Source organism: Teleopsis dalmanni, chromosome 2 (genome assembly GCF_002237135.1).
Source record: "Teleopsis dalmanni isolate 2A chromosome 2, ASM223713v2, whole genome shotgun sequence".
NCBI classification, from domain to species: Eukaryota; Metazoa; Arthropoda; class Insecta; order Diptera; family Diopsidae; genus Teleopsis; species Teleopsis dalmanni.
Window position 1 is genome coordinate 67,245,021 of NC_051847.1, and position 10,683 is coordinate 67,255,703.

Genomic DNA, 10,683 nt, shown 5'->3' on the forward strand with positions numbered 1-10,683 from the left:
TACGAAAAGCAAATTGCATTTGCAAATGCATTAATTTCGCAAGTCTCTATTGTGAACGGCTATGCTGTTTTTTTTTCGATACAATTAAGGTACAATTATGATTCGCAGTGTGAACATGCTGTTAGCAAGGTAAGCTCAACGAGCAAAATTTCATTCCCAATTACAATTGCTTATGCTGTGTGAATAGGCTATTATTTGAAAAAAAAAATGGTTTTAAAATATAAAATGAAATCGTAGCAGATAATAAGTCTACAAATTCTAGATTACTATTAACAAATGTTTTTATTTTATGATTTCGTGCAAAATTTTACCATGACGAATACCTTATATTGTTGACAGTTTTAATATATATGAATAAAACCTGTATATATACGCATAAGAATAAGATATTCGTGAAAAATACATTAATGAAATATTTTTTGCGTATGATGGCGACTAAATTTTGACGTGTTCTAGAATACAAAGAAAAATATAGTAAAATTAATGTTTATATTTTAAATAAAATGTAGAATATTAAGTTCTTAAAAAATTTTTCTTCAACCGAAAAAAATACTTTAAATGTCATTTGCGGAATTATACAATGACAAATGGGACGAAGAAAGTATCTGCACAATCGCGTTATTTAAATAAAATTTAGGTTGTTTAACAAGAGTAAATAAAAAGCGAATTTGTATTTATTTTTAAATTGACAACGTTTGTCGTATGTCTTATATCTCATAGACATTTTCTGTCCCAATACGTTGAAGGCTTTTCAGTTCCTTAGTCGTTTTTGTATACTTGATATTCTGAAAATATTTTCTTAAATATTTTAAACGTAAATGCTAATAAAAACCAAACTAAAACACGAAACATTAAATATTATTTTAATATTTTATTTGTTTTACGTAGTTTCGTACTTGATCTTGGCCGTACTTTCTTTAGATACTTTTAGATACAAGGTACTATATAGCAACTTAGTTAAAGTACAAGATATATGACTTTGCGTGTTTTTCTCTAATTAACTTAAGTTCGCTGAGAACTTTTATTTTGCAATCAAAAAACTATTCGAATATAAGTTAAAGTTTATTATCTTCCATTTAATGTGTTGAGCTATAAACATTTGTAACAAAATTATTATTCCACTTCCATCTGTTATTAAGGAGTTATAGTATAATGAAGTCGATATATATTATATGTATATTGATTTACAAATTTTACATTTTAGTATTTTTTAATTAATTTTGTAAATAATAAATTATTTATTTATTAGATATCAGAAAAATATTAACAATTTCTTACCATAATATATATTGTAATAAATACATATATTGTAACTATGCAAAATGGAGGTGATAATTACTTAATTACAATATATTAGCATAATGAATGCAAATATTAAAAAATAATTACAAGTTTTATACATTAAAAATGAAATCGTTCACACTATTATAAATGAGGTGGATATTATATTATATATATATTATATTTTTAACATATATTTTTAAATAATTCTAATACTGACAGGAAAACATGTTAGACACCATGCATAATTTACACAAAACACATCAACAGATAGTTTAAATATTTAAACCAAAAATAAAATAATTAAAACTAAACATATTTTTCTTATATAGAAAATTTAGTATTAACAAAGTGTTTTTCGGGAAACGTGTTGAGTTTCCAACAAGGCTATCACTTTTTTAACTCCACCAAGTATAGCATTGCTTCAAGTATCTATTTACACCAGATATGGCAGAGAATTTTTGTGATTCGAATCAAAATGCTAAAAAAAATAATCATTGAACATCACATCTAACCTTTCAGAATTGTAGCGGTGAATCTAGGTTTCGATAACAAGTATAAATTGCTTAAAAAGTTAATATTGTTCAAATAGTACCAATAGGACCTTAAAAATATATAACCGATAAACTTAAAGGCTCAAGAACAGCAAACACGACACTCAATATGCAGAGAGCTATCTTATATCTAAGTATATATACAATATTTTCCAATATGTATAAACGAAATTCCCATAATCTCCTTTGTCTCCGATTTTTTTTATTAAACTCATAATACTATATGTTGGACTAATTAAATGTTTTGATGATTTTATCAGTGGTTGGAATGTTTGACCAATCAGAACAGTTTTCATTAACTAGCTAAATCCGACCATGCTTCACTATGACCAATGACCATGGTTCAGACCAATTAATTAATTATTAGTAAAGTATATGAAATATTCAACTTAATATAGATTTTAAATGCCACATTGAAAATCAGTTGCCCTTATTTTTTTACTGATGTTGTATATGATGCCCAACATTTTTTGTTAAACATAATATTTTAATCAAAGCGGGATACTTAGCTTATTTCTTTGTTATTATATTAATTGTAATAAATATACATTTCAAACAATTTATATGAACTTGGTTTCAGAAGGGTTATAGGGTAGAGGTATATAGAACCTATTTAATTTAGGGGATATTTCTCGTGACTTAAGTCATGCTCAAGTTTGCTGACTTAATTTATACTTACAGTCAGTAGTAAGATTCCATGGTATATTAGAACAACAGACATGCACAGAGATCTAAGGATCGACTTAGTGAAAAATATATCAAGGGAAGAGCCCTAAAATTATACATAAAAGTGGATACATTGCACAACCTAACAAACCTAACAATTCTAGTATAGTTAAAGATTAGTGTGGGGCAGGGATAAGCCCCCCAACTATAAAAGAGTAAATGTGCGCAATAGCACTAACTCAAACCACAACAACAACAACAAAACTCAAGATACGAATCGGCCCATCTTGTTTTAATTTGTGCTTTCAAAAATTTGCATTTTAATAAAAAATAGTATTATTCAAATAATATAATATTATATTTTAACGTTTAGAGTTAAAGAGTTAACTATGTCTTCTATTCCTTTTTACTCGATAGAGTGTAGTGTGAAGTACTATATACGCTGTGGTATAGTAAATATATTATTTTGAATAAAAAAATTTTTTTTTCGAAAATAAATTAATTAATTTTTAAAAATAATCATTTTTTTATATTTTTATATAGTTTGTGCATGAGCCGACAATTTTTAATATATTTTGCTTTTTCAATTAAATGCGTTAAAATCTTGAATTTTGATTATGAAAAGTAAAACAAAAAATTCTGCGAACGAAATACTAAAAATACTAATATATTTTTTTTTTATAAAAAAGAAACAATAATGAGATCATATTAGTCTAATAAAGAAAACTACTAAATACAATGAACTGGTTAAAGATTAGTATCAATAATAAACAATTTTTATTTTATTATTTTATTTCATTTTAAATAAATGATTTTTATGAATTTGGTCGTAATTTTTTCTTTCAGAGTAGCAACAAAATACTTGCAACTTACGAAAGAAAACATATAAAGCAAAAACAATGCTCTTAAAATCTTCAGAGTTAGATTTTACTTGTAAAAATTTTTACGTTTTCAGTTTCAGTGCAGCCAAATTCAAAAATTAGTCTATTCAGAATGTTCACTAGAAATATGTTGCAAAACTCCACTCATCCATTAGAATCATATGAGCATTTCATTTAATAATAAATTCAAATAGATAAATAAATAAAATAATTGAAATATAAAAAAAATGCTAACCATTTTCTCTACCTTTATTTAAATTAATTAATTTTTAGTGGTTACAATTTTTTCATATCAAAATACACTTAAAAAAACATATGTCAAAAATAAACATTAAACATATTTTAAAAGTGATGCCAATTTGTTTCAACTAGACCTAATACTTTTTTTTATTACAACTCTGAAAGAAAAAAAACGGCTATTATAAACAACGATGGTTTTACTAAAATAGAAATGAATTATAACAGCCACTCTCGTTATATTTAATTGGTTTTATAGTATATATATAGCTGTGGTTTATATTTGGTTTACACATGTAAAATTAAGCAAATTTGTTGGGGGAGCAAAAATTTTACAGAACATAATAAACATAATTCAAGTACGGCGTTGAATCAGGTGTCTAAAACTTGACTAAATGGGTGTAATTTCAATACTCACTCGGTCAACATTTATGTCCAGTCCAAAATATCCAACGATAACTGATAATTTGTATTTGGCAATATTTGAAACAGCTGTATAGTTACTTAAATTAATTAATTAAAAAAACAATTAAATTATTATTGTAGCACTACTCTTCCTTTATTCCTTACTATTTACTGTTTTCTAATTGAAATAGAAAATAAGTCATATTTTTTGTTAAAAATTTTCAAATTTATTTATTATTATGACATGTTCTATTAATTGAATTGCGATTATAATTAATAGAACATGTCATAATAATTATAATTTTAATATTAAAGATCTTATAAAATTTTCACAATGGTAACACCTAATTTACCTAATTTTTATCTAATTTGACCTACTCGAAATTCTGGTAAATACCAACATTCGCTGCCATACCGACATAATTTACTATTCCCCTCAATTTACTCGAACTCGCACACGGCCTATATAAAATTTATCCGTTTTTGGTTTGCAATAAACTTTTGAAATGAAAGAAAAAACTGCAGATACAACATATAAAAGTATCTTTTTCTTTTAATGAGTAGTACATTACTTTATTTTTTTTAAATAAATATCATTATCATATTAAGTAGTTCGAAATATCAAAATTAAAAAATGTTATTTATTTTTTGGATCAAATTTTGGACACGTGTCCAATAAAAACCAATATACAAAAAATTACGAAAATTCATTTCTTTATTCTCTGCAAACTACAGCTCTCCTCTGAAGAAGTAATAGCTTATTAATTAAATATTAAATAGCAAATATTTAAGTATGCTATAAATATAAAAATAAAGATAGCTCAGCAATGATAATTAGACAGTTACTTTGATAACGAAAGGATAAAAGTGCTAATGAGTTATGGCAACTCAAAGGTGTTGTTTCAAATTGCCGTGTTTATTATAAGCTTAAAAATAGCTTTGCTATATCACATATGAATAAGCAAAGTGTATGATTGATAACTAAAAAGTAACAAGTAGAAGATAATTTTTGTGATAATATAGAAAAACAAATCACATGTGACTTAGAAATTATTAGATAATTTTTTTCTAAAAACGTGTGCAAGTAGCTTCCTCCATCAAAAAAAAAAAAAATCACGATAATATATGTTTAATGCATATCTGTATACAATTAGATTAAAATTATTGACGTTAGACAATTATGTATAGTATGTATGGTATTTATTTTTTTGAAATTATTATGTGATTATTTTTATGAAATATTAATCATTTCAAATCGTAATTTAGCACCACCTACACCGACTACTTTCATATATAAAGATCTTCCGTATGTTGCACCGGAACATAGTCTTATCGATTCGACTGCTTCCTGTCCACGTTGCCTGGCGAACGCAGCCTCTAAGCCGAATGGCAGTGAAGGTGAGTGTGTCCGCCACGTACATAAAAGAATAGAATTGCTCTCTTGTCTTCAAGCTGTCCAATATAACATATTTGTATAACTTCTGCAAAATTTTTAAAATCATTCACACTCAGAAAGATGCGCTTGAACCGCACCCGAGATTGTCATATCTCATATCTCTACAAAAAAAAAGATTCATTTATCATTAAAAATTTAATTATTGTTTGTTGCTAATTATAAACTATCAGCTGTTTTAGTTTTTTATTTGAGCTTTTATTGTTGTTTTGTGTTTTGTGTGTATTTCTTCTTATTTTTTTTTGAGTTTTTAAATACTTTTTATTTATTTAACTAACAAATTTTTAAGTACTTTTTAATGGAATGTTTTTGATATACAAATTTTTCATTTTGATTATTTTTAAACTTTTGTGGTGAAATAATCTATTTTGTTGGGGATTATGTAGTTCAACAGTATACGTAGTTAACAATTTCAGGAATGTTACTCAAAAAATGTAAGTGCTATGATATACAATATTAAAAATTTATTTATATAGTATATTTCCAATAATATTGCATTTTTGTAGATTTACTTCTATAGTCACAAATTACATTTTAACAGTTCAGTTTAAAATATTCAAAAATTTAACTGTACCATAGAATCAGCATATACGATTTTATAAAAATTTAAACAAGGGCACGATTTCGATTTCCTGGGTATGGTTATTTGATAACGGATTTTAGTAGATCCACTGTACCTATAAGTATATTCAATTTTACATTAATTACATAAATGATGAGTAATAGTAAGTAGACTACTTGTTGTTGGTGGTTTTTATGGTATGTAAAAATTTTCAATTTTAAAGTCTGATATCTCGAAAACTAAACGATATTGAATATCTACCTAGTTCAGTTTTGGAAATATCGCCGTTTAAATTGGAAATTCTTATATGGAAACAGTGGTGTCGCTAGGCGTCAGCGATGTTGGCGACCGCCGACAGCCTCGCGCCCACAGGGGCCTCGCAAAAAGTTACTGACTGTGGATTCTAAGCACTTAATAAATATTTTAAACAATTTGATTTAATAATGGCATTAACCATATTTGAAATATTCCCGAATATTTATATAGTAACCAGATTCATGTTCACAGTTCCAGTCAGTAGAGCTTCGACGGAAAGAAGCTTCTGAAACTTAAAATTGATTAAGAAGTACTAGAAAAATATGATGATCCAAAAGAGACTATCTCCATTGCAAATTCTATAAACTGAAACAAAAATAGCAGCTGGCGAAAATTATGATATAATTTAAAAAAAAATTGAATGAGAGTAAAAGTAGGAAAATTCATTTATTTTAATTTGTGTTTATTGTAATTTGATTAGCAATAAAACTTTCCATCATGCTTTGTCGTATTAGTGAATATAGCTTATTTACTTCTACAACTGGGTTATAAAGGGGGCCTCGTAATTCTGATGTCGCCGTCGTGCCGAGTCGGTCTAGCTCCGCCACTGTATGGAAACCACCAACAACTAGTATTTATTGGCACTCACTGAAAAGCTCACATTCATTTTAGGGTTTAACTTTTTGAAATGTCTCTCCGGTATGACTACAATAAACATTAAATATATTATCTGCTTCATTAAAGCTATAAAGTGGGTTTCTTGTAATTATATATGTAGTTATTTAAACAAAAAAAAACACAATGTTTCTTAATATTTTTATTAAACTTTAAACTTTTATTAAATTAAAAACTTCTTTAGTCAAAAAATAAAATTTAGTCTTTATGAATTTATGTTTAACTTTAACTTTGCAAACTTATCAAATTTATCTAATTTATCAAATTTATCCAACTTCTCAAAAACTCCTATTTTTTACTTCTTCTCTTCTTCTTATCTTGCTTTCAGTTTCAATTGCTTTTATTTCACTGCCTTATCTCCCCTATTACACTACTTTATCTACATATATATATTTGTTTATATATTTTTATATAAACCATATATATACATCTCCAACAATAGGGGTACTCATCTAAACTGATAAATGCCTTATAAAGCTTTTAAACGTATATCTTTATCTGCTTGCTAAATGAAGTGTCAAATTTTGTATGCAAAATAGTTTACACAAACTTGATAAATTTACGCGAACATTTTACCGAATAAATTTATATCGTACATTTATTTGTTGTCAATACAGAGTTGCATTCCAACACAAGCAAATCATTTACAAAAATATCTTTGTAAATACTTTTTAGTTTGGGCTTTTCGCATAATTTAGATATTTTATTTTATAATTTATTGATAGCGTTTCAGCTGTTTGCACAAATATTTAAAATTTCAACAATATAAGCTAAAAAATTGCGCTGCTGACTATTGCATATTATGCTGTCATATATTAATTAATACTGATATAAATAGTGCTACTATACAGCAGATTGTTAAATTTACACAAATTATTCACTAAGTGCGTTCATATAACCGTGCACGTAAACGCATAAAATTATACATTTGATAAATTTGTATGCTTAGATGAGTACTTTTAATAAATAAGCTTCAAAGACTATATTTTGTGTTTTTACGACGAATAATGCAGTTTTATATCATACATGTAAATCGTTTTCAACCTCTTGTTGTGCGTCCACTTTTTTATTTTGAAAGAGTAGATTTATCTAACTTATTTACCCATTCGGTATATATAAAATTTTTCACATAACTCATTTGGACTTTAAAATTTTATTAAATACGAATGATTTTACAATATTTTTTATTTTAAAAATACGGTAAAATGTTAACTTTAAATATGAAATACAAAGGAAATTGAAAATAAAATTATAGCTACGTTTCTATACAAGATTATATATTCAATTGATTTCTGTTTCAAAACTCTCCGATGTAACGTTGCACTCACAATAGCCCTAAAGAAAATAGTTGACAAATAGATGGCGCTCTGGCATCTGGTATTAATGTTAGCGAATATCTAAGTATAAGCAAATTATTATTAAAAAAACAATTAAATTATTTTAATGTTCACGTACTTAGTTATTTAGAGTAATGAACACATTTGAATGAAAATTCTGCTTACGAATTTTTAAATTTGCATTTATAAAAGGAAACTTTTGCATTAAAATTACATTCACATTTGTAGTAATTTGTATTTTACCTAATGAAAGCAATGTAATATTTTTTTTATTCAACTCATGCAGTAATAATTGCAAATCACATGACACATATTTTATAAAATTTGTATATATTTTTTATTACCAGCAGTTTTATATTATGACTAAAAAAATGTTAGTTAATCAACTTAAATTAGAGATAAATTTCATATGTCATAATATTAAATAATTTCTTGTTTATAAGGCACTATATAAAAGAAATAAATGAATAACAGTTACAGTAAACTATATTTTATAAAAAGTCCATGCCATTGAAGTTTGTTCTGAAGAATATCTTAGAAGAGAGAGACTATATAAAACCATACTCAAAGAGCTCTATAAGATTTATCAATACCTAACGTTGATCCTTGTTCAAATTGGAACTACTTCTCCAAAGATAGCACAATTGATCTACAAATAAAAAAAGAGCAGTGAGAATTTTTCTTACAGTTTCATCAACTGTAAGCTGATCTCAACTGATCCCAACCGAATCTTCACATTTCACTGTTGTTGGGACTATTTCTTGAAAGACACCATAATGTATCTTTAACTTAATCGTTTTAATGGATAATTTTTCCATCATTCTTTAGTTCATTGATATCTGTGTCGGATGGTAGTTTAAAAAACACCATCTTATAATATTATAAGGATTGTTAATAATCTTAATATCTATCCACATTGGATATCCTATCCAAATGTACTAAGACAGATCCTATAAGCCATTATTTTAATAAACTTATAAATAAACTTTATTTATAAACTTTGAAATAACATTTAATAATACTATATACTATGGTTTTTTTTTGTCCAATCTACAACTGAAAGAATTTTTTTTAGAAATCGCATCATCGTTGAAATCGTTTAACTCCTTGTGAGCTGTAGGTTTTTACTTTATTTTCCTTCAGACAATATGACATTTAGCCAGTCGGATAAATTACACATTCCCATTTTTTCTAGGCTGTTCGCAGCGCCATCTATATATCATCTTTAATTTCTCTTGGTTTGAAATATTTGCTTATATAGTGTTATTAAGGTCTGTCATAATAAACCTAATTGTAGAATCAGCAGTGATACCAAATTTAAACTATATTTTCGCGTTGGCTATTAAGTTCTTGTAAAGTGGTCAGATTTGATTCTACTGGCAGTTTACCTTTTAGGACAAAATGCGTCTGAGGAGACAAAATATTGCTGCTCAAATTTTTATTTTAATGTTCAAAATATACTATTACCTTATACTGTGATGTTTTTTATTGTTTGTTTAAAGCTGCTTGACTACTTCCACTTGTAAAATCTCGGTCTTATTTTGAAGGAATATATTAAATTATTTTTTTTATTCTCTTATTATTCTATAAAATTCATCAGAGTTTTTCATTAGCATTTTAATTCAATTCACATGTGAGCTGCCAATAGACCCTTATCAAACGTCAATATTCAATTAAAAAAATTTTTTCAACACAACATTTTTGAACTATGAAGTAAAATTATTTTAAATAAAATCTAAACGATTAATATATAAACCATAAATTGTTTATATTCAACACTTAACTAGGTTGATAAGAAATTTAGCAAATAAATAGGAAGATAGTATAATACTCAACTTTCAAACATATCTCCAAAGACCATCTACTGTTTACTCAAAAAATTTAATTTCATTGTTTGTTATCAACAACCTTCATTTAGAAATTTTGAAACAATGAAAATAATATATATTATCTCAAGCCATGACTTTTCAGATTAAATAATATATATAGAAGATATTAATAAATTAATAGTTTTTAAAACGAAAATGGTTTTTAAAACTGATAAGTACCCAGAAGACCTTCAGTATTAAAACTATAGATTTTAAATATTCCAATATTATTCAAATAAATTAATCATTTCTTTCTCTCTAGTTTTTTTAAAATATAATTTAAATTTGTTATTTAAAGTTTTTAATATTGTTTCAAAAAAAAAATGTAAAGAAAACTTGATTATAAGAAAAGTAAGGATATGTCCTCTTGCAGGTCAAGAGTGTTAATTAAGTCTGACAGCATATGCTTGGTTTTCATAAGTTTTTTTTTTTTAATTTATATTACATGTAGTTTTCATTAGGTACCTGATGTGGTCTATTCTTTTTTGAGGTTATCACAAGATTTTTGA

General features: G+C 26.0%; 1 protein-coding gene across 1 annotated transcript in view; it reads left to right on the forward strand.

The window, feature by feature from the left end:
• The window catches only part of LOC119683557 (TRPL translocation defect protein 14-like), a 29,024-nt gene extending 23,507 nt beyond the window's left edge, over positions 1-5,517 (forward strand). The window contains exon 5 of the mRNA XM_038097272.1: positions 5,291-5,517. Coding sequence (XP_037953200.1) covers positions 5,291-5,502 — 212 coding nt within the window. The 3' untranslated portion in view covers positions 5,503-5,517. The remainder of the gene's footprint in view (positions 1-5,290) is intronic.
• Positions 5,518-10,683: the final 5,166 nt, after the last annotated feature.